The 25,381-nt window shown below is 47.3% G+C and overlaps 3 protein-coding genes across 3 annotated transcripts; 2 read left to right on the top strand and 1 right to left on the bottom strand.

Moving 5' to 3' along the window:
• Positions 1-1,120: 1,120 nt before the first annotated feature.
• N7473_006087 (MBL fold metallo-hydrolase) lies at positions 1,121-2,002 on the bottom strand (the record flags this gene model as incomplete). The annotated part of the gene is made up of 1 exon (XM_057152027.1): positions 1,121-2,002. The coding sequence occupies one exon, from the start codon at positions 2,000-2,002 to the stop codon at positions 1,121-1,123; it is 882 nt and encodes a 293-aa protein (XP_057009832.1).
• An 853-nt stretch (positions 2,003-2,855) lies between these two features.
• On the top strand, positions 2,856-4,152 carry N7473_006086 (bZIP transcription factor; the record flags this gene model as incomplete). The annotated part of the gene is made up of 3 exons (XM_057152026.1): positions 2,856-2,942; positions 2,996-4,004; positions 4,055-4,152. The coding sequence occupies 3 exons, from the start codon at positions 2,856-2,858 to the stop codon at positions 4,150-4,152; spliced, it is 1,194 nt and encodes a 397-aa protein (XP_057009831.1).
• Positions 4,153-5,758: 1,606 nt separating this feature from the next.
• N7473_006085 (uncharacterized protein) lies at positions 5,759-6,448 on the top strand (the record flags this gene model as incomplete). Its single annotated transcript, XM_057152025.1, has 1 exon — positions 5,759-6,448. One exon carries the CDS (start codon positions 5,759-5,761, stop codon positions 6,446-6,448), a length of 690 nt encoding a protein of 229 aa, XP_057009830.1.
• Between the last annotated feature and the right edge of the window lie 18,933 nt (positions 6,449-25,381).

Below are 25,381 nucleotides of genomic sequence, written 5' to 3'. Positions count from 1 at the left end.
GAGGAGCCCCTCAAAATTATTGCGTCGACCAATTTTACCACCTTACTATATCAGGATAGGATTATCTGTATTAGTATTAAATACATCCGTTCTTAGCTTATCAACTCCTATATTTTCTATCACGACCTTCTTGATACTCATTGCCACCACCACAAGCTATAATTTGCTGGATATGCCAAGGGATACGCTCTATCCAGGCCTGAATCTGTTTTGGAGGAAGCTCATCTCACGCTGATTTCCACGCAATATAAGCTTGCGCTTTATTCTTTGGCGCACCTTTTCGTGTTGTACGTCGCTTCCTCCAAAACCAAGTTGGCTCGATAGCGTTTAAATCTGGCGAATTCGGGCACCAAAGTAATCGCTGCACTTCATATATTTTATAAATTCGCTTTTAGAACCAATGTGAATGTGCTGGTGCGTTATCCTCTTGGACCATCGTATTCGGGCGATCGATAGCACATTCTTTCGCAAACGGTAGCAATTTTGGTACCAAAATATGCTTTGGATATCGCCACCAATCAATTCTACCTCGTGAAGTTCGAGATAGTTTACCGGTTTGTTGATTAAACCGCCACTGATGTTGACGACCCGGAGTCTGACGAAGATTTAAGCATCGTATTCCATTCGTAAGCTCCCATTCCTGACGAAGTTCAGGCTCCAAGATCGTATTTAATTGTTCAATAGCTTTCTCAGCTTCACGTTTTTCAGCAGCTGTTTCAGGCGCCCAACAGTGACAAGGTCCTTTTCTATCGTAGGTAAAGCAACCCCAAAACATAAACTCCGAAGCACCTTTTCAGCGCTCTCGGATACAAGATCGAGAGTAAGCCTTCGCTTGGAGTTCGCCAAATCGATATCCGCCCCTTCGATAAAGCAACTATTTAATCAACGAGAGACTAAAAACAAACACATGCGATATTGCGCATGCGCATTTGCTGACCAGGTACTACACCACAGCTCAGTCAGTACAAGACTTGAGGCTTTAGAAAGTACCTACATTTATGACTGACAAAACGGAAAGCCAAAGGTGATAAAAGTCTGTGCGAAAGACGTAATATAAGGTTCCAATAATCTTTTCTGACTAAATATGTAACGCGCTTACTCGCGAAGTTATTGATGTCTCTCAGTTAGCTGAGGGAACTTCGCCAGAGACATGGGCTCCAGCACAGCCCCAACCCAAGACCATCGGATTAAATCTGTTAGGGTACTTCGCGATCATAGCAGAAAATAGTTCTGTCACAGTTTGAGGCTTTTCTTTCAAAACATCGATAAAGTCCCGGATGTATCTTTTTGTCGATTCCAGATGCCAAACACCATCCATCTCATTGGCGTTGCGATGTCCAGGAACCACATAAACTGGGTTGAGTGACTCCACTTTCTCAATAGCTCTGATCCATTCCTCCCGCTTCTCTGGAGTGTTGGCTTCGAACAGCATCTGATGAACATCTCCGTAAACAACATCTCCACAGACGGCAAGTCGCAGGTCAGGAACCCATAGGATAGTAGAGTCAAAAGTGTCAGAATGCCCGCACTCGATTGCCTCGAAAGTCCATCGGTCTTCCAAAACAAATTTATTATCCCTCGGAAGCACTTTCGGCGGCTGCTGTGGAGTATAAAGTTGACCTCCGGGGAAAAACGCAACCCATGTCGAGGAGAAGTATGGTTCGGAGATCTGCTGCTCGATATGCCGGACAGTGGCCTCGGTCGCAACTGCCTGCGCTTCTGGGAAGCGCTGCAGCAAAAGGGGCAGGCCTAGGAAATGGTCTGCATGGCCGTGCGTGATATAGATGTAGGAGAGCTTGCGTCCCGGCGCGGTTTCCTCGATCCACTTGATCAATTCCTTGTTTTGATTGATTGTGATTCCAGTATCCACAAGGACAGCTTCATTTTCCGAGTAAACCAAAGTGCAGGATTCTGGAGACCATGTAGTATTCTGCTGATGCGATACGTGGTCAACACAAGCGACTGGGGGAACGGTATAAACAGACACTCTTAGGCCGGACATCTTCAAAGAGAGTTACTTGCGAGGAGTGCGGGAAGCGAGATATAGAATCAAGAATAATGGATTTGATGAAGCTCAGTACACGAGAAAGGGAACAAGGAAATGGTTTTAACCTCACAACCAACTCCTTTGGTATAACCTCGGTCTCGGGCTTGATAGCTCATCAATAGAACTATATTTATAAGGTATTTATGAGGCATTTTCAAGAAAGTGCAAATAACTGATTCCATTATGACCCTCAGCAATTGCACTGGTAGGGCGCCAAGGTAATTCTTCCAGATTATAAATCACCCCGCATATGCCTTGCAAGGGTACGTAACTTTTAAAGGTGGAAGCTTTGTGAAGATCGGATTTAAACTAGGTTGAGATATCGGTTACTAATCACCCACTGCCGAAAATGAAGAGTTGCTAGACCTCGGCAGGAGTCGCGACTCTCCCGGTTCGATTCGACTCAGAACCGCCAAGACTCAGGTTCCAATTCTAAGGTTTTGGAACCGCGATCCGACCCCACGGCTTTTGGAGTCGAACCTGATAGTGTCGCGATCCGACTCAGGTTCTAAAAGTTGGAACCTGAGTCGGACCATGCCGAGGTCTAAGAGTTGCTATTTGCTCTCTTACCTTGTGTTACACATGATGCACGAAAATTGCGCTCGGCAAGGCCATAGAAACACCAATATGTTCAATCCCGCGATTATTCAACACTCCGACGCCGCGGGCCGCGAGACGTGATGAATCAGCCACCGCTTGTTAACCAGTTAACTAACTGACTCGGTGCCTTTTCTGAGCCTATCTATTCATAACTCTAGGTCCTTGCTTTTCGTGTAGAAAGCAAGGAGCACGGTAACGAAAACCAACAATGATGGCTGATGCGAGGGCTGATGCGCCCGCGCCCCGCAAGAGAGGCCGTCCACGAACCGTGACGGTCTATGAGCAAGCCACGGATGTGGGTAGTCCCAAAAGAATCTAGCGAATTCATGTCGACTCACTATGTCCAAGAGACGTCGCGAGCAGCTGCGCGTAGCACAGCAAACGTATCGCCAGCGAAAGGAGACTACGATCGCCAATCTACAAACTCGCGTGCAAGAGCTAGAATCAGGCGTTGAAGAGCTCTGCCGCTCCTTCCTATCATTCAGTACTCTCCTCTTCGACACCAATGTTCTCGAGAAACAACCTCATGTCACATCCGCGTTCTACAAAGTCACGCAGCAGTGTGTGTCCTTGGCCAGGAGGGGCTGCGACGAACCAGATCAAGCTGACCTAGCTGATGCCGTTGTGAAGTTCCGCAAGCTCGACGTTACACAAATCATTAATCTAGACTATAATCCCGTCGTTGCACGACATGATGCCTTGCCAGCGGTTGACAAGACCACCCAGCCCTCACTCACCACGGCAGACCGATGTCCGGTGGCGCAATCACCTCCCACGCCGTCCCATCAAGAACAAGAAATTCTCCCATTTGGAATAGTCTTATCGTCGCCAACGATTCCATTCTCATCTGCGCGTAGGCCGTCCTTAGCCAGACTTTCGACAACGGTATCCGCTAGCAGTCTTATGAAGCAAGAGCGCTGGATTCTTTCGCACCGTCTCGTGCGAGAATGCTGGGATAATGGGTATCGATTACTGATAAACTCATCTGGGAATGATCCGAAAATTCCGGCTATATTTGGCAAGCAATTGAATGCCTCTGAGCGCAAACATATGATCAGGGGATTTTATGCTGCCTTGCATGGCGAGTTCGGGGACATAATTGAGCTCGGAACCAAAGCTGTTAGCCCTCTCCGGCCGGTGAAAGATATTTACTGGCCCGAGCAACTCGCGATATCATCGCCATCATCGCCATCATTGCAAATATCCTTCGAACCGGGGTCTGATGAATGGTTTGACGCGAGCGACGTGCAAGCGTTCTTGCTACAGAAGGGGATTCAGATCCCGGATACTAGCTCTCCAGACTCCAGCCCACGATTCACTTCCTCATCACAGTTCAATGTGATTACCTTTATTAGACGTGGGTTCTCAAAGAAATTATTTGCATGTCAGTTATTAACATGACTGCAGTTCTTTCTCTCAGCCCTATCTGCAATGGACATGGACCAGCATTCCGAAAGCGAGATGTCGAAAATGCGTTACATCTTGCGACCTCCGAAAACCCTTAGTTGTGCGAGATTACATCTTCAGTGTACCTATCCATGCACCGCATATTCTGACTAACCGATTGGCCTATCCTCTGGAAAAACGCTGGGGATGCTGCGGATTTCCAGTTTTTCTTTGGGAGTATATCTTTGTATCTAAGTCTTCTGTTCAGTCCGATTTTGTGATAAATTTTGGTTAATATTCTCTCCATCAGATTAGCATTTTCTATCGTGAAATTTGTCTTATTTATAAACAACATAGTTTAATTGTACCATAGGCACATATACGCACCCACTCTGCAATATTTTCCAGGAGCTCGTTCGGGAGATCCTCAAGCATGTCTTCTGCGATTTGCTGTTTCTCCTCCTTCACCGAAAGGGAGACTCGACTCCTTTGTACTACAGTACACATCCCAACAAGTCAATTGCATATAAGCAAAACGGGTGCGAAGAATACGGAACTTCCGTCAAAGAAGAACAGAATAAGCACAAAAACACCACATCGCACAGAACATGTTGAAACGAGCACGGCATGAATGGCGAGCTGGGTCTAAGACGCCAGGAAACTCGAACGCCCTGGAGGACTCGGATAAGGGAATAAACTTCAGACTTACTCGGCAAGTGTAACTATGATCACCCGTTGAGTTCTGGTGAAGATATCGGTTGACTGTGGGTCAGCCTATCCACATATATGTCATTAGTCTTCATTTTCCCCGTTATATTCCATAAAATGTCTTGAAGATGGTTGGTGCGTGACTTTGATCCCATATTCACAATGCTAGTACGTACCTTGACAACAGGCGTATTAGGCCGAGTTTTGTACTGTATAACGTCGCTAGAAGCTACTTTAGTAAAGTAGGAGGGAAACCGTGGCGTGCCGTGAGAAAAGATTTGAGAGAACCCTTCGTGGGAAGGGCCTCTTGCCAATCCATCACAAGGAAAGCTGCTTCTCTGGATCGGCCAGATCGCAGGGCCGACCACACTTTTCCCCCTCTGTAAGCTACACAAGAATAGCTGCTTCTCTGGATCGGCCAGATCGCAGGGCCGACCACGCTTTTCCCTCCTCTGTAAGCTACTGCAAGCAAGTCTGCCTCTCTGGATTGAACATCGTCGTCAAGCTAGCTCTTTTTGTCAATCGTTCAGATCATCTGAGTTCAGCAGAGATGCCTTCCTCACGCGACAGGTTGCGTTCCGTTGATCACGCATCATAGGAGCCACTTCCTGTAACAGCGTCACTAATCATCGAAGCAATATCTCGGTCATCCTCGGCCCTGAAATGGTCCGAACATCATCATCCAAGGCTGCCAACACCCTTGCCGGAGCCTTGCACCCATGGGGCAGATTTAAAGCCTCTGTACAGCCGCGATGGTCCAGAAGCGAAGTGTGAAAGCACCTGGAGGCGCCGAGGTTCGACGATCGACTAACCGATTGACGTATGAGGTTGCGGATCAAGGGCAAAAACGCCCCATCTCAACTGCAATGAGGAATACAGAGCCGAAACGAGGCCGGGCGGAGGAGTCACCGTGGGCCATCACGGTTTCTGTAAAAGCACGATTACCAGGCGCCAGTATCCGCCTCTTGGCGCTCTTTACCGTGAGCCATATCACGGTTTCTCTAATGCATGGTTACCATGCGCCAGTGCCTGCCTCCCGTTACCTCATGCCTCTTGGCGCTCTTTACCGTGGGCCATATCACGGTTTCTCTAATGCATGGTTACCATGCGCCAGTGCCTGCCTCCCGTTACCTCATGCCTCCCGGCGCTCTTTACCGTGGGCCACATCACGGTATCTGTAAATGCATAGATAACATGCGCCAGTACCTGCCTCCTGTTAACCCCTACCTCCCGGCGCTCTTTACCGTGAGCCACATCACGGTTTCTCTAATGCATGGTTACCATGCGCCAGTGCCTGCCTCCCGTTACCTCATGCCTCCCGGCGCTCTTTACCGTGGGCCACATCACGGTATCTGTAAATGCATAGATAACATGCGCCAGTACCTGCCTCCTGTTAACCCCTACCTCCCGGCGCTCTTTACCGTGAGCCACATCACGGTTTCTGTAAATCATGATCACCAGGCGCCAGAGTCTGCCTCCTGGCTCTTCTTGCCGTGGGCCACAGCACGGTTTCTGCAAAAGCATGATCACCAGGCGCCAGAGTCTGCCTCCTGGCTCTTCTTGCCGTGGGCCACAGCACGGTTTCTGCAAAAGCATGATTACCACGCGGCAGTACCTACCTCCTGTTATTCACCGCCTCTGGCTCTTTTTACCGTGGGCCGCATCACGGTTTCTTGGAATGAGCTAGGATGGTCAGCAGATCTCTAATCTCTAATGAACTAAGTAGGTGGTCGCCTGTGGTTCTAAATAATCACCTTGGACAGCCGCTTTGATACGGAGAAACTAATTTAAATTCTATTTTTATCCATGCGCCACTCACTATTTTCTAGAAAGCGTGTATTCTACGCGTCCACACCTCTCACCCGGCTTCTACTTCCGTGGCTTCACGATTTAGCTCTTTAGAAAAAGAAAAATAACGGGCACAGCGAGTGCACACTCTTAATAAATCATAAGCAGGCGTGAGAAGGAAGCAGACATATTACAGCTGTATTCTCTATCGAGGAAGTTCACTTGAGCTCTATCGTGGGAGATGATTCAAGGTATAATAGGGGGTCATCCAAGAAGCACGGAGAGGGATGCTATACTTAGAAAGCATAGGTCATCAAGGATGTAGATATCAGGGTTGGACAAGCGCCAAGTCAGAATGGCGGGATGGGAGGTCCCTCAGTTTCGTTATCTGATCTCTTGATCCATATATAATATCCCCGAGTAGTGCATGCACGTCAAACTACCTCGAGATCTCGATCCGTTACTAGCTTCGGGGTTGGATAATATGAATTCTGGAGGGGTTAGTGGACTTTCCACCAGGTAGCATTGGCGACGTACTAGCTGAGAGCTAAGAAAGGCCCAAAATCCCGAAGCATCCGCCGAAAGAATGTATACTTGGCCCGTCTCACGGAGACGGATGCCCAGACAGACATCTGCATCACACATCTTGCTGTATTCTCATGCCTTTGTCATCAGAGTTGATTTACGACGACACTGTTTCTGGCGCTTTGCTTTCTTGCTCGGAACAAGTCGAGTCGGTCGGGTGTGTGGTGCAACAGCCATTTCTAAGTAGCCACTTCCACGAATAAAAAGATGGCTCAAGCGTCACTTTTAGACAAGTGAAGGAGGGAGGAAATAAAAGAGGGGTGCTAACTAGCTAAGTAGTCTCAATTTTGCTGCACATCGGCAGTTTTTTATACTTGCACTAAGTCACGGTTTCGCTAACCATGCTCAAAGGTGAGGGTAAAAAACACTTCGGTAGAAAATGGAAAACCCCATCCTTGAGGAATAAAAACTGAATGCAAATAATTCTGTGAAGACTATGTTTAACCAGCAGCTTTCTCCAGATTTTGCAAGCTCTGTTCTACAACACCTGGATTATTGAATTAAACTGCGGTTTCACGGCCGACTGTTCCCTTCTGTTGACCTTTTGCGTTGAAGCCGCAGTTAAAACGATCGATTGCGTCTCTTGGGTCAAGACGTACAATGCAACCGAGGGCAGAAAAAAGACTGTGGTCAACTAATTGAACATTGACCGTCGCAGAAGATCTTTTTTCAACAGCTGGGGTGCAAGCAACTCATAAATATTATGGCCCAGTAGGCAGGCTTTGGCCCCCCCTCCCCCAGAATACAAAGGCCTGTACTAGCACGACATTCAAGGACGACCGAGGACGACTAAGGACGATTCTCTATTACTCACAGAGAAACTATCTCACGCTTTGCCGCTAGTCCAAATATGGATATAGCTATACTGCCTTGAGATATAATGTGGGGCTCGTGCAATTTCTACAGTTGTAATTGGATGAGCTTGCGCTGACCTGCTAGATTACACTTATCTGTGTAAAAGATGGAAGCCGATTTCGAATATTGCTGTAGCAAGCCCAGAATATCAGGACCCTCGAGCACGACATTCACTCACTGGTAGTATCGTTCGCAGAGCGTCTTCCCATACCCGAGAACTACCGAATTGGAGACCACTACGACAGTTGTATCTTTGCATCTCGATTGTGACCCACTTCAGTAGGCAATGACACAATGGGCCAATGGAATCCCTCTTCATTAGGGCGGGGGACTGAACCAAGCACTGAATTCACCTCAACAGCGGTTATTCCCCTCCCGACCGCTTCAATATGATTGGTTAAGGGGCTGACTCAACATACTGGAGCAATCTCCATGAATTAAAAAATCTGATTATCTGTCTTTCGTGGTCGTCATTTGGACTAGCGGGCAAAGGGGTTTCTAAGAGGCTCGCCCTTTATAGTATTACCTTTCAATCTCATCGCGTAGACGATATTAGGCTCGTTCCAAACTGGAGGTTTTATTTAAAAGCCCCCTTAGGGACGTTTACAATGAGGTCGAGGCTAGAACTGGAAATGTGCTTGATGTGCAGTATTCTGCATTGGGGCGGTAAGTCTGGATACCTGGGGCCACTATGGATTTAGGAAAAGCGTTTTCTCGCCTGTGTCGTCCTCGGGTCGGAAGAGACATATATGTCTAGTACCTTAAGGCTAGTCATGTAATAGATCTGTGGAACCATGTCTAGGTGGGCTTCGAATCTGGAGATGCGGGTCCGTGGTCGGGAAGCTGTGGTGGGAAGGCTTTGGCTTTGGGCCCAGTGACCTAACACTGTTGATTTTCGGCCACGAACAGGGAGCTGTGGATGCGGATCCACTCTGGACGTACGTCCACAGCTTTAGGTCTAATGCGGCTTTCGATCTGTCAACTGGCGGCCAGTATGGCTGAGTAACTATAAGGGCCACAGGTCTGCTGACTACCGTCTTAACAAGACTCAAATCTTTGGATCGAAATCTCGGGATGCATACATTGGTCAAGTCTACTGCTGGCGTTTCGCCGGCCGATCATCATCGCAGAGTGGCCGTGTGATCGAATCCACTGTCTCCTCACTTACAGCCAGGTCGTCGCCAAATGTCACAAAAATGTGTTCGTGCCATCCTCAGTCGTCGCATCGAAGCACCGCCCCCTCAGTTTGGGAGGTTAGTGAGAGGCAATACTGTAAATGACGAACAGCGCGCGCTGCCGCCAAACCCGCAAACTTGTACCCCACAATATCAAGACCACCTTGCTCGACACAGCCACAATACAGTGTTTCCGCGGGGCGTCTTGCCACGCCAACACTCCCGGAGGCCACTGTGGTAGTTGGACTCCGTATTTCCACCGCGACCCACTTCAGCAGGCAATTAACACAGTCAGCCAATGGGATCCCTCCTTACTGGAAGTGGGGACTAAACCGCTGAATTCACCTCCGCAGCGCAACACTATTGGCTGGCCCCTACCTGTCTTAAACTGAGTTAGGCCTAGGATGACTATTATAGGACGACCTCAAGTTGAAGAACAGTCTCTCATAACGTACCTCCTCTTGTCTGCCCTCTGTTCTCTGGTCGGGTCTCACAGGACTAGTTTCGTCTCAAGACGATTCTCTCAGGAATAGAACCTTCCCAAGAGGCCCATCATATGACTAAGGTCTTGGAAGCTCAGGTCTCTCAGGAGCTTAGTCATAGGAGGCTCGTTTTATATCATTAGTCTTGACTACAATATCTCAGGACTGCCTACACGAGACAATTCCTGTCGTGAGACGAGGTTTCTGGTATTAAATCTCTCTCAAGATTCTCTTCACGAAACACGTACGCTCTCAAATCAATAGATATCCCGGGAAAGCCTTCCGGTATTTAATATTCTTCTATAATGATATTATCGAGCTCTGGATAGTCTAAAGACCATCGTCACTCTAAAAGCCTCATTTCAAAGATCTTTCACGTTTGTCTGGAGACCCTCTTTATGGGGATTAAAGCGGGATCGTTGACTCCCTTAAGTTTACCTTCAGTCACGAGTTTTTCCTCCTCTTCAGTTGAAAACATATAAACAGCATTCACTCCATCTGTATTCCATCCCCGGAAGCATGTCACACGAGTGATACTACGTTGGAGCTAATCATAGATAGAAAACCCTTTCCTCGCGTATTTCTTGGACACTGTAAGGATATACTCTATAAGTCAGGATAGAGGCCTGTCAATCAGGTAGGAGGAATGGAGCCAAGTCAATAGTGTAGAAAGGTCAAAGACTGTTTCTTGAGGATCGTAAATCCTCTTCAACATAGGTCAATTTATATACAGTCTCATCGCTCAAACAGGAAGGAGATATATCCTTGGTAGGGAAATGGGAGCGGGGTGAAACACGAGGCTTGTGTAACCTCTGTCAAGGGTGTTCCCTGCAGGAGTTCGTACACGTACTGATGCCGAAGCCCCAGCGAACCTCCACAGAAAGCCTGCCGGCTTATCAGGTCCGGGAAGCCTGAGGCACCAACACTTGGGAATAACCTCATGCCAGGATATATCATAACAGACACACATCTACATAAAGAGTGTCTAAATGGTCCACCCAGGCAAGACCAGAAGGTGAAATAAACCACCTCCATCTTGTGTGCCACTCAGGGACTCTCAGAATTGGATCTTTCTGGCTGTGAGTCTTCATTTTCTGACGCATTTATTTCAGGGATCGATAGTTGTTCGGAGTTAGGAGAATGGGTAGCTGGCCCATGGCTATTGTCAGATTTGAAGACAACCCCAGACCTTAAGTGTAGCGGATTTAGTAAAGGACTTGGGGGAGAACGTTGGTTTCATCATCTCTGAATGCCCCCGGCGACTCATTTTGGGGGATGGCCGTCAGCTGCTCTCACGCTTTTATCAGTCATATTCTCATCCAGAAGATTCTCATTTGGATCTTGGTTTATTTGGCGTAGTTATACATATTGAGGACTTGATCGGCTCTCGATAACCCAGGTGATTAGTCAGGGATCCGTTTTGGTACTCGGAGGGATCCGCCTTGGTACTCGCAGGGATCCGCTTTGGTACTCGCAGGGATCTGTTTTAGTGCTTGCAGGGATCTGTTTTAGTGCTTGCAGGGATCTGTTTTGGTACTCGCAGGGATCCGTTCTGGGAGTCGCAGGGGTCAAGCAGTATGCGTTCGCATTTCAACTGCGTTCCAAGACTTCCTCATGTAACTCTTGAGCCAACGTATAAACCAAAATAGAGGCTATGTAGATGGGCCTGGCTCATCGAAGTTGGAGAGCAGGTGGGTCCTGAACATCAGTGGGCAACACTATTCACTCTTCGTTTCCTGTTTACTCAGGGAGGTATTTTCACTCAACAGCAGCAAAGGGTACGAATACACGGCTGGATGGCAATTACTGGGAATAAAAAAAGAGGACGTAGTTGATTCAACGTATAATCAGTCAGCGTTGAGGATACATCGTCGGATAACGCTGATCGGCTAGCTCGTTGCACCTGGGCAGATAGCGTTCGGAGAGATGCCAAGCATCCACAGTCTCAATTACTATGCCCCAAATTCCCTATATTTACCTCCGGCTCACCCTGTATTTTGGAGACTAGCTAGAATTGCATACTTTACCTTTCGGTTATGGATGGAAGATCCGGGCCCGTTGTCACTGAAATCATGGCTTTTTGAAGAACTAAAGGTGCTTTAGTAATCACAGGCATCCAGTTTGATAGTACGTATTGGTATCCGTTTTGGTTGTAGGGTCCGTTTTGGAAGTCGCAGCGAGTGTCGCAGACGATTCAACCTCTAATCAGCCAGTTAGGGTCGAGGTTGACTCATAGTCAAAGCTAATTGGTTAGCTTGTTCCACCTGGGCCAACAACATTGAAAAGGTGCCAAGCGTCCGCGGCTTCAATTACCGTACCCTCCCTCTCTCACCTCAAGCTCACCTCCGGCTCACCTTCTGGTACTGTAAAGAGACCAGCTAGATTCGCATACTATACCACTCAGTCATGGATACAAGATCGTGGTCCGTTAGCCCTGAAACAATTACGGCGCCATATCGTGGTCTTGAGGGGGAACCGTGGCCTTCTGAGGAACCAAAAGGCATATTTTCGCATTTTGACATTTTCTCATTTGCCATTTTTCATCTCCAGTGCTTGCTATAAATACGTAGCATTGAACCTGCAGTTCCCTTTTCAACTCGATCGAACTCTTTATCTCACAATCATGATGGCGGAGACCCCGTGCGAACAATCGAAGGTTTCTAGTACGAAGAAATCAATTCGACAGAAAAGAGACCGGCGGAAGGTTACCCTAGAAAATAAGTTGCAACAGTATAGCGACATGTGTGGGGCGGATGTCTGCTTGGGCATACGGATTCGAGAGTCAGGAGAAGTATTTATTTTCTCTGCAGACTCATCGGGGTTTTGGTCATTCCTCAGGTCTCAATTAGTATGTTCTCCCGCTCTCTCCAAACTCTCCGTAGCTTGAACTTTCCTGACTCCTTCAGGGCTCCTACTATCCAAAACCAGTTGAAAGAAGTAAAAAGGACCTCCGTATGGCAAAGGGATAGAGTGATAGAATCTATGGCTTTTGAAATCACATGTCTATGCACTTTTGTATCTATCCGGCCTTGCTATATGATTGATTATGTTTTATCACCCTGATTCTCGCTTTGAGTGCTAGAACATAGAAAAAAATATGTTTTTCGCTTCATGCATGCACATACCATTGAGAGTATATATCTTACTATTAGGTCTCTAGACCGCAAAAATGAACACTCGCCGGGCAACTATTCCTCAGGGTCAAGGACCCTGAGGAATAGTTGTGAGGGGCAAATACCCTCGAGGACGTTTACCTTGGGGTAAACTTGATGCAAGGGCAAATTCCCCTAGGGGATTTCTACCACAAGGGTGAACTCCCACATGGACACCTAACCATGGGCTAGCCGTCCCTGCCGAGGGATATCTAGGGTTGGCTATGTAGTAACCTTGGCTCTTCCCCTCTAGAAGGCTTTCTTCTCTGAGTAAAGCCGCTCGTCCATGAGAAAATTAGAAGAGAACGAAAATTATGATGGGAGGAAAACTAAAAGGGAGGGAAAATGAGAACAGGAGAAAATTGGCTACGCGGGAATATTTGAGTAGGGGATGTCACGGGTTAGACCCGCTTCTCACAATGTGGCCCTGCCACATAGCCTTCCCCGCATGTTTCGTTCTGCCACCGCTCATGCCTGCTTCTTCTATCGCTGTTCCGCTTGTTCCATTCCTTCTCTTCTCCAAGCTTTTTATAAACAGCACGTTGGCCTAGTTAGATTGAATCAAGTCTTGCTTCAGCCCCTCACAGGGGAAAACTTAAGTGCTCTGAAAATTAAGAATAAATAAGTATCTCCCCAGGAAAATTCAAGCTGCTCGGTTTTAACGGAGGTAAGCCAGGAGCTTCAAAGTGCCAAGCGTCGGCGGACTGCGTGCTAGCGATATGGGCGTTTCGCCGATACGACTACGTATGTAGCTACATAGTTCGATGTAAATGTAGGCTATCAATCAACCGGTCATGGGCCAAGCCAAGATCGATGATTTATCATACTTGGCTCTTTTAGGTGGAGCTCGATTTGCCGGCAGAATCCATGGACTATGGTACAGTCGGAGGTCCATGCTTAATTATGCATAAGATCACAGTTCTGTGAATGGTTTCCAGTTCGCCTCAATCCGGGTAAAGTGCGTTGCCAACATCTTGGCGAACCGTGAGTGGCTCCAAGGGGTAGAAAGGAACAACGAACCAATCATATTGGTTGGCTGCTTGTACACCTTTCTCCACTTTGGAGTAGCCAAGTGTTCGCTTCCAGTAAAGCTGGTCGGCCTGGCTTAAGTTCATTCCCCTGGCGGCATACTCTACGTAGTTCAAACTTCAGCACTAGGCTACATTATATGTTGACTTAAAATCAGGAGGAGTGTATATTCCGGTCCTTATGATACTGTATTTATGTGGAGAATTTCTACAGTAACTGTCTCTGTAGAACAGGGCAACTATCCGGATAATAATTCGACCGTGCCGAGTAAACATAGCGGGATGCCAGTAGCACCCGTGCGTTTCATACAAGCCCAATCAGTGCAGTTTCACTACCACCCTATCTTTTGTGAGGCCCAACATGCGTTGGGTGAGGATGGCCGTCATAGATGCTGTTGATACTCGATTAATTAACCACTGTCTTCTACTGTATTGGTTGATCGAATTAAACGTATTAGTCCTTTCAAATGTGAGTTCAACGTGAGGTCAAGAAACGGAATGGTGGGCGGTGAAAATGCGCCTTAATTTTAATCCGAGAGTCGAAAACAGAGCATCAACCAGAAGATGCAGTAAACGTTGAAATAAACGGTTAAAACAGTGAAAGCCGCTTGGCTTCAACTCTGACCTCAGCGAAAGGAGGGGACTGGTGAATTGAAAAGATTGGCTGAAAAAGCAGTACTTTCTCCTCCGAAAGCTTGGGGCCGTGCATTTCCTAATAGTTTCACACCCCCAGGTCTTGACAAGAAATTTATTTCAGCCTACATACACTGCGTACAGAGTAGGTGAGGCGGCCAAGTCTGACCATTCCTAGTCCTCACGCTTGGCCGGCGAACTCTACCTCTCTCTCTTCCTGGTTTCTACAAAATGCTAAAGCTATTACGACTCCGTAGTGTCTTTCTTGATGTTGCCAACAGTGCCACTAGGCTGAATTAGGTATATTGGCTGTCAGGTTATCGTGTGGAGGGACAGGAGAGCGGAGCGATTGCCTTTTGTTAATTGTCGTTCCGTCTCTATGTAAAACCCACAATAGCTGTTTTTATATGGAGGACGACTTTAGAACATTGCACCTGGAATCAGGATACGGTCGACGTGGGACCCGTCAGATCCTATGCGGCAAGCCATACGACCCTTAGCGACTGAAGCCCGCTCTGGAGATATACACGGGGGTTTAGGTCCCTGGCGGGCCTAGGCATGTGGTCTGAACTACTACGAGGTCGGGGGGCCTTAGAACAGAGGGCCAGGGTGGCGTGCCCAGGTACCGATGGTCAGCGTCATAAGGTCGGATGCAGCTGCCCTGGGCCATCAGACCAGATATTGCCAGACCGGGTCCCCCCGACCGACTCGATCATCAGACGCTGGTCGTACGACCAGCTCGACCGCAGGACCGCCAACTGGCGACCGCATCAGGCGTGAGTCCTCAGCGGTTATTTATCTACGTTCTTGCCGCCCCGCTGGTCAGCCGATCCGCTAGCCATCCTGGACGCGCTACAACTCCTTCCTCTTCCTCTATAGCAGGCCCGGCAGTTCCAACACTCTCGAGCAATTGTGTCGCGGAGGCCACCAGCTTCCGCGTCACTGCAAGGCCTCTTCCCAAACCCACTTGGTGACGGGGGCTGCGTCCTTATGCTGGTCCTGTAAAAGGGAACCTTCTGGAACTTTCGACTGAAATTGCCGCGGGACACCACGCAAGTGGAGGTAACAGAAGACCCAATTTGTTACCGAAATAGCAAAGCTTGGCGGAAGGTTCTTGCCAGGTAATAATTCGGCCGCGCTGGAACTGAGAATTGTACTGTAGGGACGGGCTGGTTCGGACTCAGCCGTATATACCGTACAGGGGCCGTTCATTCGTATTTGAAACATACATAGTACTTCCGTCCACTAGCAGAAAGATGAGAGGGGCAGGTAACATGTTCCGTACATTAGCGCAGATCATTGTAAGGGGACTAAGTTATGGCACTCCAAAGCCGAGAGTAGAAATAGGCCAATCAAGTCTTTGCAACAGCCAACAAGCAAAAGCCCATACTGGCCCCCCTTTTACGAAGCTTCCTTGCTAAGATAAAAACGTAGATATGGCTGGGCCTAAAAGGCTTTCAATGTTCGTTGAATGTAGGGTCTACGCAAGTAGCCGTATGGTTAAGCATTGGTTACTTCTATTCAATGAACACTTAAGCATCCAATCTCATACTATTATCCAAAGGTGCTGAGGATACTGCAAATGGCGATGTCTGCCAAGTCAGTATTCTACTAGACGGCCTGGAGACAGTATTCACATACTGCTGACAGAGTTGGAAGTAGACTCTATAAACACAAAATGGTGTCCGCAAGGACTAGTTCTGATTGGTGGTCACTACTAGGGGTGGAGTGCTGTCCCGAAATAGAGATGTCGCGCCACCGGACGGAGCTAAGGTTATTTCTGTTGCGATATTCATTACGAAGTGGTGTCAAGTGAATGCGCAATTTTGTTTAGCCATTACCCCAATGCCCTGGTAGAGCTCCGAAGAACGGCATTAAATCATAGGAAACGTTCGCAGAAAGAAAAATACTGTACCAAAGTACCTAGTCTTACGTGCAAGCTAAGCACGGCACAGGGGAAACCAACTACAGTACGATTCTTGGAAGAGTTGAGCACTGTAAGTATCTTCTGTAAGGCAAAGAGTATGGGTAAGAGAGCATTAATACCCCGCCATCCTTATAATCAGAGGAGGGTCCTCGTTACTCGGCTTCTGATTGGTCAGCCGCTTTTTCTCCTTTCTCCACCTTGGAGTAAACTCGATCTCCCACTTTACGAATAGTTCGAGACCCAGAGCCATTCAACTGTAGCTCGTCGGAGGGAGAAATCAGCCGGTGAGAAAATTAGCCAGGTCAGAAAATTAGCCAGGTCAGAAAATTAGCCAGGCGAGAAAATTCGACAGGGAGAATATTCGGAGAGGGGGGAAAACCATGGAGAGGAAATATTAGCCAGGTTGGAAAGTTCGAGAGGGGGGAATATTAGCTGCTGGAAAATATTCCATAACTAGGAAATTCGCGACCTTTGAATTTTAGCACTATGTTAATTTTTATGCTGGTTAAAATTCACTGACCGGGAAAAATCCTCTCGTTCGGTTTTAACCCGGAGATAGGCAGGCTTGGCGCCGATCTAGACGCTGGTTGGTCTACATCCTTACACTCCTTTTCTGACCAATGTTCATTCATCACCCCCCTCATTAAGGAATTAGTGGACCTTCTTTTGCGCTCTTCGCCACTTTGCACGCTTTGTCACCCTTTCGCCCTGCGTTTGTTATGACTTGTTTATTCCAAGATAATTCGACTCGCTGTTCCCCACCACCCACCACTTCTTAACGTTGAAATCACCATTTCAATTGGTTCTTGATCACTCAGGCTTAAGTTTTTCTACTCGGTCAGCAAAAATAACATAACACTTTTTTGCCCGTAACCCGACTGCAAAAAGTAAATTAAATCGTTGGGCGAACTTATTTCACCCGGTCCTGAGGAAAGTAATTGCTACGTTTAAGTGCCTCGCCCGATTCAGCTGAAGTGGTGATCAAAGCACCCATTTAGTGACCACAGTGTCCCGGTGATTGACCACTCTATCTTCAGAACGATCTTGTCCAGCAGCTAACTGAAGGCCCGTGTCAATTGAACTAAGATAACACAGCATTTTTTTGGCCCTCAGCTTTACTGCAAAAAATGAATTAAACGTTGCAAAATCATTTCACCTGGTCCTGGGGAAAGTACTTACTATGTTTATGTGCCTCAACCTATTCAACTGGGGGTTGGGAACCACCGCCCCCATCTAGTGACTGCAATATCCCGGTGAGTGCCCATTCAACCTTGCTGGTTAGACTTAGCTATGCGCCGTTTTGGTGCAGACTCATGACATCAGGAAAATGCCATGATGTTCTCAGATGGAAATACATGCCTTGGGTGCGTTTACAGACTGAAATTCCCCTTTGCTTGTTCGTAGCATTTGCGTTTATTTAGCAATTATTTGGGACGAGCCTTTGCTTTACAAGAGCAGTTGTTTCCTGTGCCACTTCCCTATAAGTGTGCTCAGACTAGCCACGCTTATAGTGCCTCTATAGAGCAAGACAAAATTCCCAATGGCTACTAAAAATCCAACCCGCTCTATTCTTTCCCCCTCAAAGAGAAAATTAATCCGCCAAAAGCAGTATCGTCGGAAAGCAAATCTGATGAGAAAGGCATGCGAGTATAGCAAGATGTGTGACGCAGATGTCTGCGTAGGGATTCGCATACGGGCGACAGGTCAAATTTATATCCTGTCAGCAGATACTTCAGGATTTTGGGCTTTCCTTCGTACACAGTTGGTATGTTGCTACTGCATTCTCTCGTTGGGTCTAACTATGCTAACTTGTCAGGATTCTCACTACCCAACCCCAAGTTTGATTACAGCCCAGGATTTGGAGAAGACAGACAAACGGGACCGCCAGGTTATGAAAATCTGAAGGGTGAATTGAAATGCCTGAGATAACAAAGATGTATATACTCCTACGAGGAAGCTTGTTTGCGGAAATATAAGCACTTTGTGGCGATGTACACTACAGTACGGTGCTCATAACATACAAATAATCAATCAGTTAACTCTGCCATTCTTACGGAGTAGATTCCTAAGAGCTTCATGCTGACTAAGTATTATGTGGAGTCAGAGCCACCAATCAATGTGTTGGGGCGTAGTAGCACTGAGGCTGATTTTCATGCAGGCCACCCCAGCATATGTTTCATTCCGGATTTTTTCGTCGCGGATCAATCTGTAATGAGACCATGAACAGGGACGTGATGAAACTCTAGCTCATCAGCCCACAAGTTCATCTGCACGGGACAAACAGCTTGAATGGCGGGGAAGTAGCTGGCAAAGCCTCTGTCAAGTTGGCTGCAATCTATGATCACACTCACCGCATTCCGGCCCAGTCTAGATCCTAGGTCTCGCTATCTCATATATGATTGGTTCGCAGCTACTCCTTCTCCACTTTGGAGTACCACCAGTTTCATGGACGCTGCATGCACCACGCGTGCTTTCCATTAGAGGACAACTCACACCGGTTGGCCGTTGCAGGGTCTTATGTCGGCTTCCGCATGGACTACGCGGCAAGAATTTACAGGTGGATTCATACCAAAGCCCCTCACAGTGATATACATTGTCCTATTTAGCGCAGGCCGACCCCAAGCTTGCCCCAAGCCTGCCGTAATCTGTTGTTCAGACGAATGTACAGGAGCTATTTCGAAATGGAAATTTTCAAAGAGTACGATCACTGTTCATTGAATCATTCAGTTACTAACTGCCAAAGACTCATTCGATCTCCAGAATTTCACTTTCTCATTGGACATGATCGACGGAAGCTGACGATCCACGCCGGTCTTGTGCATAACTTATCGGCCCCGCTGGATGCTCTCATGAACAATGGTTGCATAAAAGAAGCGGTAACCCGAACTGCTACTATAGACGACGTGGAAGAGGAAACTTTCATTGCATTTTGTGAGTTTGGTTACAAAGGAAATTATACTACGCCTTACCGCAAAGACAAAGAAGACGATGGTCATTTTGATGCAGAGAGTAAGTACTAGTTACTAATGTCCTAGAGGAATAATTGCTCATATCCAATTTAGATCAATTGAAAGACAGCAATCCACAACAAGAACCAGAGCCGGAGCCAGAGCCGGAGCCAGAGCCTCGAGACACAGAGCCAGAACCAGAGGCTACATCTTCTTATGTGTGGGGAAGCCGAGCTTCCAAGAAAGCGCAAAAAAAGAAAAAGATCTACCATTCCTCACCTCCGCCGGAGATTGAATACGCGAAATTAATCTATGTTGAAAGTCCCTATGAACGCCGGTGGAGTCAGTTTAGACACCTAAGATTTGTTGGAGACGAGGCCATAATTTCTTCCCACCCCGACCTTCTCGATCATGCAAAGATACATGTGTTCGCGACGCGGTATCTTATTGACCCATTAAGAGAACAGTGCTTGAAGTCACTTCATCGCGACCTTTGCAACTTTCCTCTTAACGGGCAAACTATGACACATATCCTTGATCTGCTAGAATATACCTACGAGCAAACAGGTAGACAAGAGCCAGATGGATGTTATTCCCTTAGAATGTTGGTTATTCTCTATATCTCATGTGAGGCGCGAACACTGGTTGAGAATACTCAATTTCGGCATATTTTGGACGATCATGGGGAAATGGCCTCTGATCTTGTTGCAAAGCTTGTTGAATAAAAGGCCTGCGGTATGCTACAGTATGAAGGGGAAAGTAGAAATGACCAACATTAGGTGATAGGAAATTGGCCCGCATCCCATAACCCGAAAACCAACGTTCTATTACAACGACATTCAGAAAGGTGCCAAGCGTCCGCAACTCCAATTACTATGCCTTATCTTCACCTCCGGCTCACCTTCTGGTATTGAAGAGACCCCAGCTAGGATTGTCTACGATATCATTCAGCCATGGAGGCAAGATCGTGGCCCGTTATCCCTGAAACAGTTGCGGCGCCAACATCGTGGCCTTGAGGGGGAAACCGTGGTCTTTTGAGAACCAACAGGCACATTTTCGCATTTTGGCATTTTCTTCTTTCCCATTTCTCAACCTCAGTTCTTGCTATAAATAAGTAGCATCGAACCTGTTGCTCCATCTTTTACTGTAACTTATTCGAACCCTTTATCTCACAATAATTATGGCCAAGATCCCTCGCGAACTATCGAAGGCTTCTACTATGGAGAAGAAATCAATTCGACAGAAAAGAGACCGGCGGAAGATGACCCTTGAAAATAAGTCGCAAGAGTATAGCGAAATATGCGGGGCGGATGTCTGCTTAGGCATACGGATTCGAGAGTCAGGAGAAGTATTTATTTTCTCCGCAGACTCATCGGGGTTTTGGTCATTTCCTCAGGTCTCAATTAGTATGTCCTCTCGAAACTCTCCGTGGCTTCAAGTTCCCTGACTCCTCTAGGGCTCCCACTATCCAAAACCAGTTGAAAGAAGTAAAAAGGACCTCCGTGTGGCGAAAGTATAGAGCGATAGACTCTATGGCTTCTGAAATCACTTTGTCGAACATAACCGCGAGAAGCTAGATAAGAGGCCGAATCGGTCAGCGAAAGCCTGCTGATGAAGTTATGTATCTATCCGGCCTTGCTATATAATTGATTATCACCTTGATTCTCGCTTTGAGTGCTAGAACATGGAAAAATCTGTTTTTAGCTTTAACCATGGCAAATGCCATTGAGAGAATGTCGCCTTCGGGCCCCTAAATCGCAGGAATGAACTCCCGCCAAAGTATATGACCGTAGGGCCACTATTCCTCAGGGTTGAGGATCCTGAGGGGCAAACATCCCCGAGGACATTAGACCACAGGAAGGAACTTCCTCAAGCACAACCTACCTTAGGGTAACTTGATCCTCAAGGGCAAATTCCCCCAGGGGATTTCTACCACAAGTGTGGACTCCACGACCCTGGGCTAGGGCCGTCCCTTGGTGTGTCCCCGAGGAATAGCTATCCCATAGTCATACGCTCCACAAGTGTGGATTCGGGTCTCGCATCCTTGGGCCAGAACTCTCAGTCACAGCTATATGGGCTGGCGGGCGGCTGGCTGTAGCCAGGGCCATATAGGTGGCGGTCTATGTAGCCAGGACTATGTAGGCTGGCTGGCTTGGAGGGAGAAATTTAGCCAGGTTAGAAAATCCGACTAAGAGAATATTAGGGGAGTGAGGGAACTTAGGGAGTGGAAATATTAGCTAGGTTGGAAAATTCGAGAACGAGGAAGATTAGCTGCTGGGGAATATTTCAAGACTCGAATTGTAGCTCCCTGGGAAAATTCTAGTCGTTCGGTTTTAATCCGGAGATAGGATAGGCTTCGCGCCCTGTAGACGCAGATTGTCTACATTCTTGCCCGCCTTCCTCTTGCCAATGTTCTTTCATCACTTCCTTCCATTAAAGAAATAGTGGGCCCTCCACCACTCTTTCCGCCCCGCGTTTTAAGACTTGTTTATTCTAAGGTACCTCGCTGTTCCACTACCCACCACTTCTTGACCTTGAACTTCATCATTTCAAACGGTTCTTAATCACTCAGAGTTAAGTTTATCTATTGGGTCAACAAACGCGAACTAAAAGAACATAACACTTATATCCACTTTTAGCTCCTTTCAGTTGAACAATGCTTCCTCTAGAAATAATTAAGTGTTTCTTCAGACTGCTGAAGAGATTCGGTATCACTCTTGATGTTGCTCAGGGTGCCGCTAAGCCGAACTAGGTATCGGGCTATTATGACTGGACTGGAGGGACAGGAGAGCAGGTGAGGACGCTGCGATTTCTTTTACTTCCTGGCTCTCCGTCTCTAAAGTCTACAATAGCGGTATTAATAGTGACGACTCTTTTTAGGACATGTCTGCTATCTCTACTTATACCTAAGGCGAGAATCGCAGCCCACAGCCCCACGCACTGAACATCGACCTTGGAGACAAGGGATGCGTCCTTGTGACAATGTCTCTCTCCTTGACAGTTGCTAAGTGGCCCTTGGTAGTGGCTTGGTAGTCCTTAGTAATGGCTAAGTGGTCCCTTAGCAGTGGCTAACAAGTGGCTATTTGCAGTGGATAGAACTCTAGCCGCGTTGATTTTGGAGTGGCCAGCCTACCTGGGGTTTCTGTATAAGGTTGCCGTCAGGAACTGAAATTCATGCAAGTGGAGAGTGGTATGACAAAAGACAAATCATACGTCCAATTTGTTCCCAAAATAGCAATACTGAGGCCAAGTTCTAGACCCGGCTGGAACGCGGAACTTATATTTGTGGCGTCCACATCTTGGCCAACAATAGCCCCAGTTCAGAGTACTGTACTGTAACCGCCGCCAGAAATGGTGGTTGACCAAATCGGGGTTACCAAGACCAAGCATGTATGCCTTGTTATTCGGGCAATAAGAATACTATTCATTTCCTCTTCTCCCCACGATTGGCAAGCTACTTCATATTGATGAGTAGTGTTTATTGATGAGTAGTGTTTATTGATGAATGAGTGGTGTTTAGTTGCTTGAGTTGAGCATATTACAGAGACTCCGTGGTTGCGGTAGTCACGCCGATAGACACGCAACACTTCCTGTGGGTTCACTTCAGCACCACCACGTTTGTTTTGTGAGGGCGAGGGAGATAGGTGAGGGAGTTTTGTCCACGGCTACCGTTGATTCTCAATTGATAGCATTCTTTACTACCTCGATCAGATTAAATGAACTGGATCTTGAGGATAAAGGGCAGCCTAATTGCGAGTTCAACAAAGGTGAGAGGAAAGAAGGCGGTGTTGACGGGTGTCTAAAATTTAAAATATGAGGCAGCAGAAAGTGGTGAGACTGTGCAAGTTTCAACAACGTTCTCTGTAGAAAAGTAGGATTGAATTGGATTGGCTAAATAAAAACACCTTCTCCACCTGGGCCGGAGGTCCGTGCACTTCCTAATAGTTTCGGACCCCCCAGGTCTCTGGCCTGAAATTATTCAGCCTGCTTGCAAGGATAACAGTGTGGTTACCTCCGCTCCATTCCGGGCCCTCGGGCGAGACCCGGTGGAGGGAGTAGTTTGCCTTTGGAATTGGAGCCACAAAAGTGGCGGCACAGGCTCTCCTAAATGGACTAGGTGTACTCCGTAGCATTCTAAATATAACGCCTATTACCATCTCACAGTGTGGGTCAAAGCCCAGATTACAGTCCGGCCTTACAACTGATGTGTGGCCAATTTAACAATCGTGGGCCATGGCTTGCAATAAACTCGAGTATAAGGGTAAGGCTGAAGCGGAACGTCCCGTCCCAAGTTGATTATATAAAACCTACTTCCAATCTGGGCTTAGTGGCACTCTGGATACTGCTAAGAGTGCTCAGTAACAGCGTGCAGGTCGACTCAGTAATAGAGCTTGAGTGATGTTATCAAAAATGAAGTCTAACCAATGGGGTCTTATAACTGTTAGGAGGTATCCCTAATGACTCAAGTTTTACACGCTTTTGCTGTGTCTTACGAATGGTTTGTATATGGGATGACCGAGAATTGCTACGGAGTCGGTGGAATGATTAGTCAACGGCAAATAACGTGCAAGGCGGTGGCAGAACGGGGGCGTGCGGGGAAGAGGCTGCAGTAAAACCTGGATAGGCGCGGAGCCGACAAGACCAACTCCTAGCAACCAACAAAATACCACACAGCGGCAGATCTTTTTTGCGAGCCCTCGCATGTAAATGAATAATGCTAGCTTGGGAAGTACTGAGTCAAAGCCTAGATTACAGTATATACATACCCGGTTCTATTAGAGGTCCCAAAAATATGGGGTGGGTAGGCAGAAACGCATAGATATCTCTCAACCGTCTCATTACAAAAGGATCAGGGGTCGTAGGCCTCTCCTCGTCCAGATCGTCAAGTTTCAGAGTCTCGAAAAGCTAATCACCCCGCTTCACTCACCCCCACCCTGTGTGAGGGAAATTTCTCTAGCAAAATTAAGCTTAGTGTAATTATAGTGGGGCATTAGGAAAGAAAGCGTATGGGTCTGGCAGGGGAATCTGCTTCCGATATCCTCTGTACGACACATTATTTAAGACAGTCCCCACCACCACTCTCCAGCCTGTAATTGAGCTCTACCATTCTGCCCCACCTCGCCACTCGCCCAGCTTGCGATACATCACAGTGGTGTAAGTCGAAGAGAAGTTTTTCATTCGTCATTCTCTTAAGATGTCCACATCAACCACAATAATTCGTGTTGAAAATAACCCTCAGAAAATAAGGGAAAGTGGCCTACTCCAGCAGTATGGTTATGAGATTGTGACCGAGGAAGGGGAAACATACCTTGCTCCTAAACAAACCGATGGTTCAGGAACGTGTTGGGCAGTCCCGGTAACTCTTCTGCTCGTGGAACCTTAAGCCGTTCTTACGCAGGTCGACCCCATTGATAATGTTAGCGTGGTACTTCCCACCATTCTTTATGATTAATACCGTCTTTTAACCGCCTTCCTAAAAGGGATTAGAGCAATACCGCATGTTTCAACCCCTTCCACATACCCACCTACCTTCCTACCGTAATATTGTATCAAGATGGTTTAATTACAGGAAGTCGCAATAAAACGGTGGCAGAATATTAGTCATGAGGAAGGGGTGGAAGTATCGCGCTAACATTATCAATGGGGTCGACCTGCGTACAGGTCAACAGCGGATCTCTGGGATGGTCTGGAGCGTACCTGTGATTGAAGTTAAGGATATATTGAGTACATGAGCTTACACAGCGCTAGAACTACCAGCTCCAAGATCGTGTAAGTTGACTCCAGGAGCTATGTTGCTCCTGGAACCTCCAGTACAGTTCCCAGGGGCAGCCACATGCCCCCCGGGGAGCGAGTGGATTGTATCTGGGATTGGCATTGATCGATGGTGGTTTCCAAATAAACATCTGAGGGTTCAGGGTTTCCAAGTCTCCATTTCCTGCGGTCCCTTGAGCCCCCATCTTAAAACGAACAACTACTACAAGGTACAGAACAGTTGGGATATGCTACCTATTCAAGGTGATCTTAATTCGAGTTTCACTTTCCTACCCAACCCATCTTTAAAGCACGT

The sequence above is a fragment of the Penicillium subrubescens genome (assembly GCF_028828155.1).
Source record: "Penicillium subrubescens strain IBT 31985 chromosome Unknown utg000004l_segment0_segment0, whole genome shotgun sequence".
Classification (NCBI taxonomy): domain Eukaryota; kingdom Fungi; phylum Ascomycota; class Eurotiomycetes; order Eurotiales; family Aspergillaceae; genus Penicillium; species Penicillium subrubescens.
Note: the sequence above shows the minus strand (reverse complement) of the source record. Positions and strands in the feature narration are given on the sequence as shown.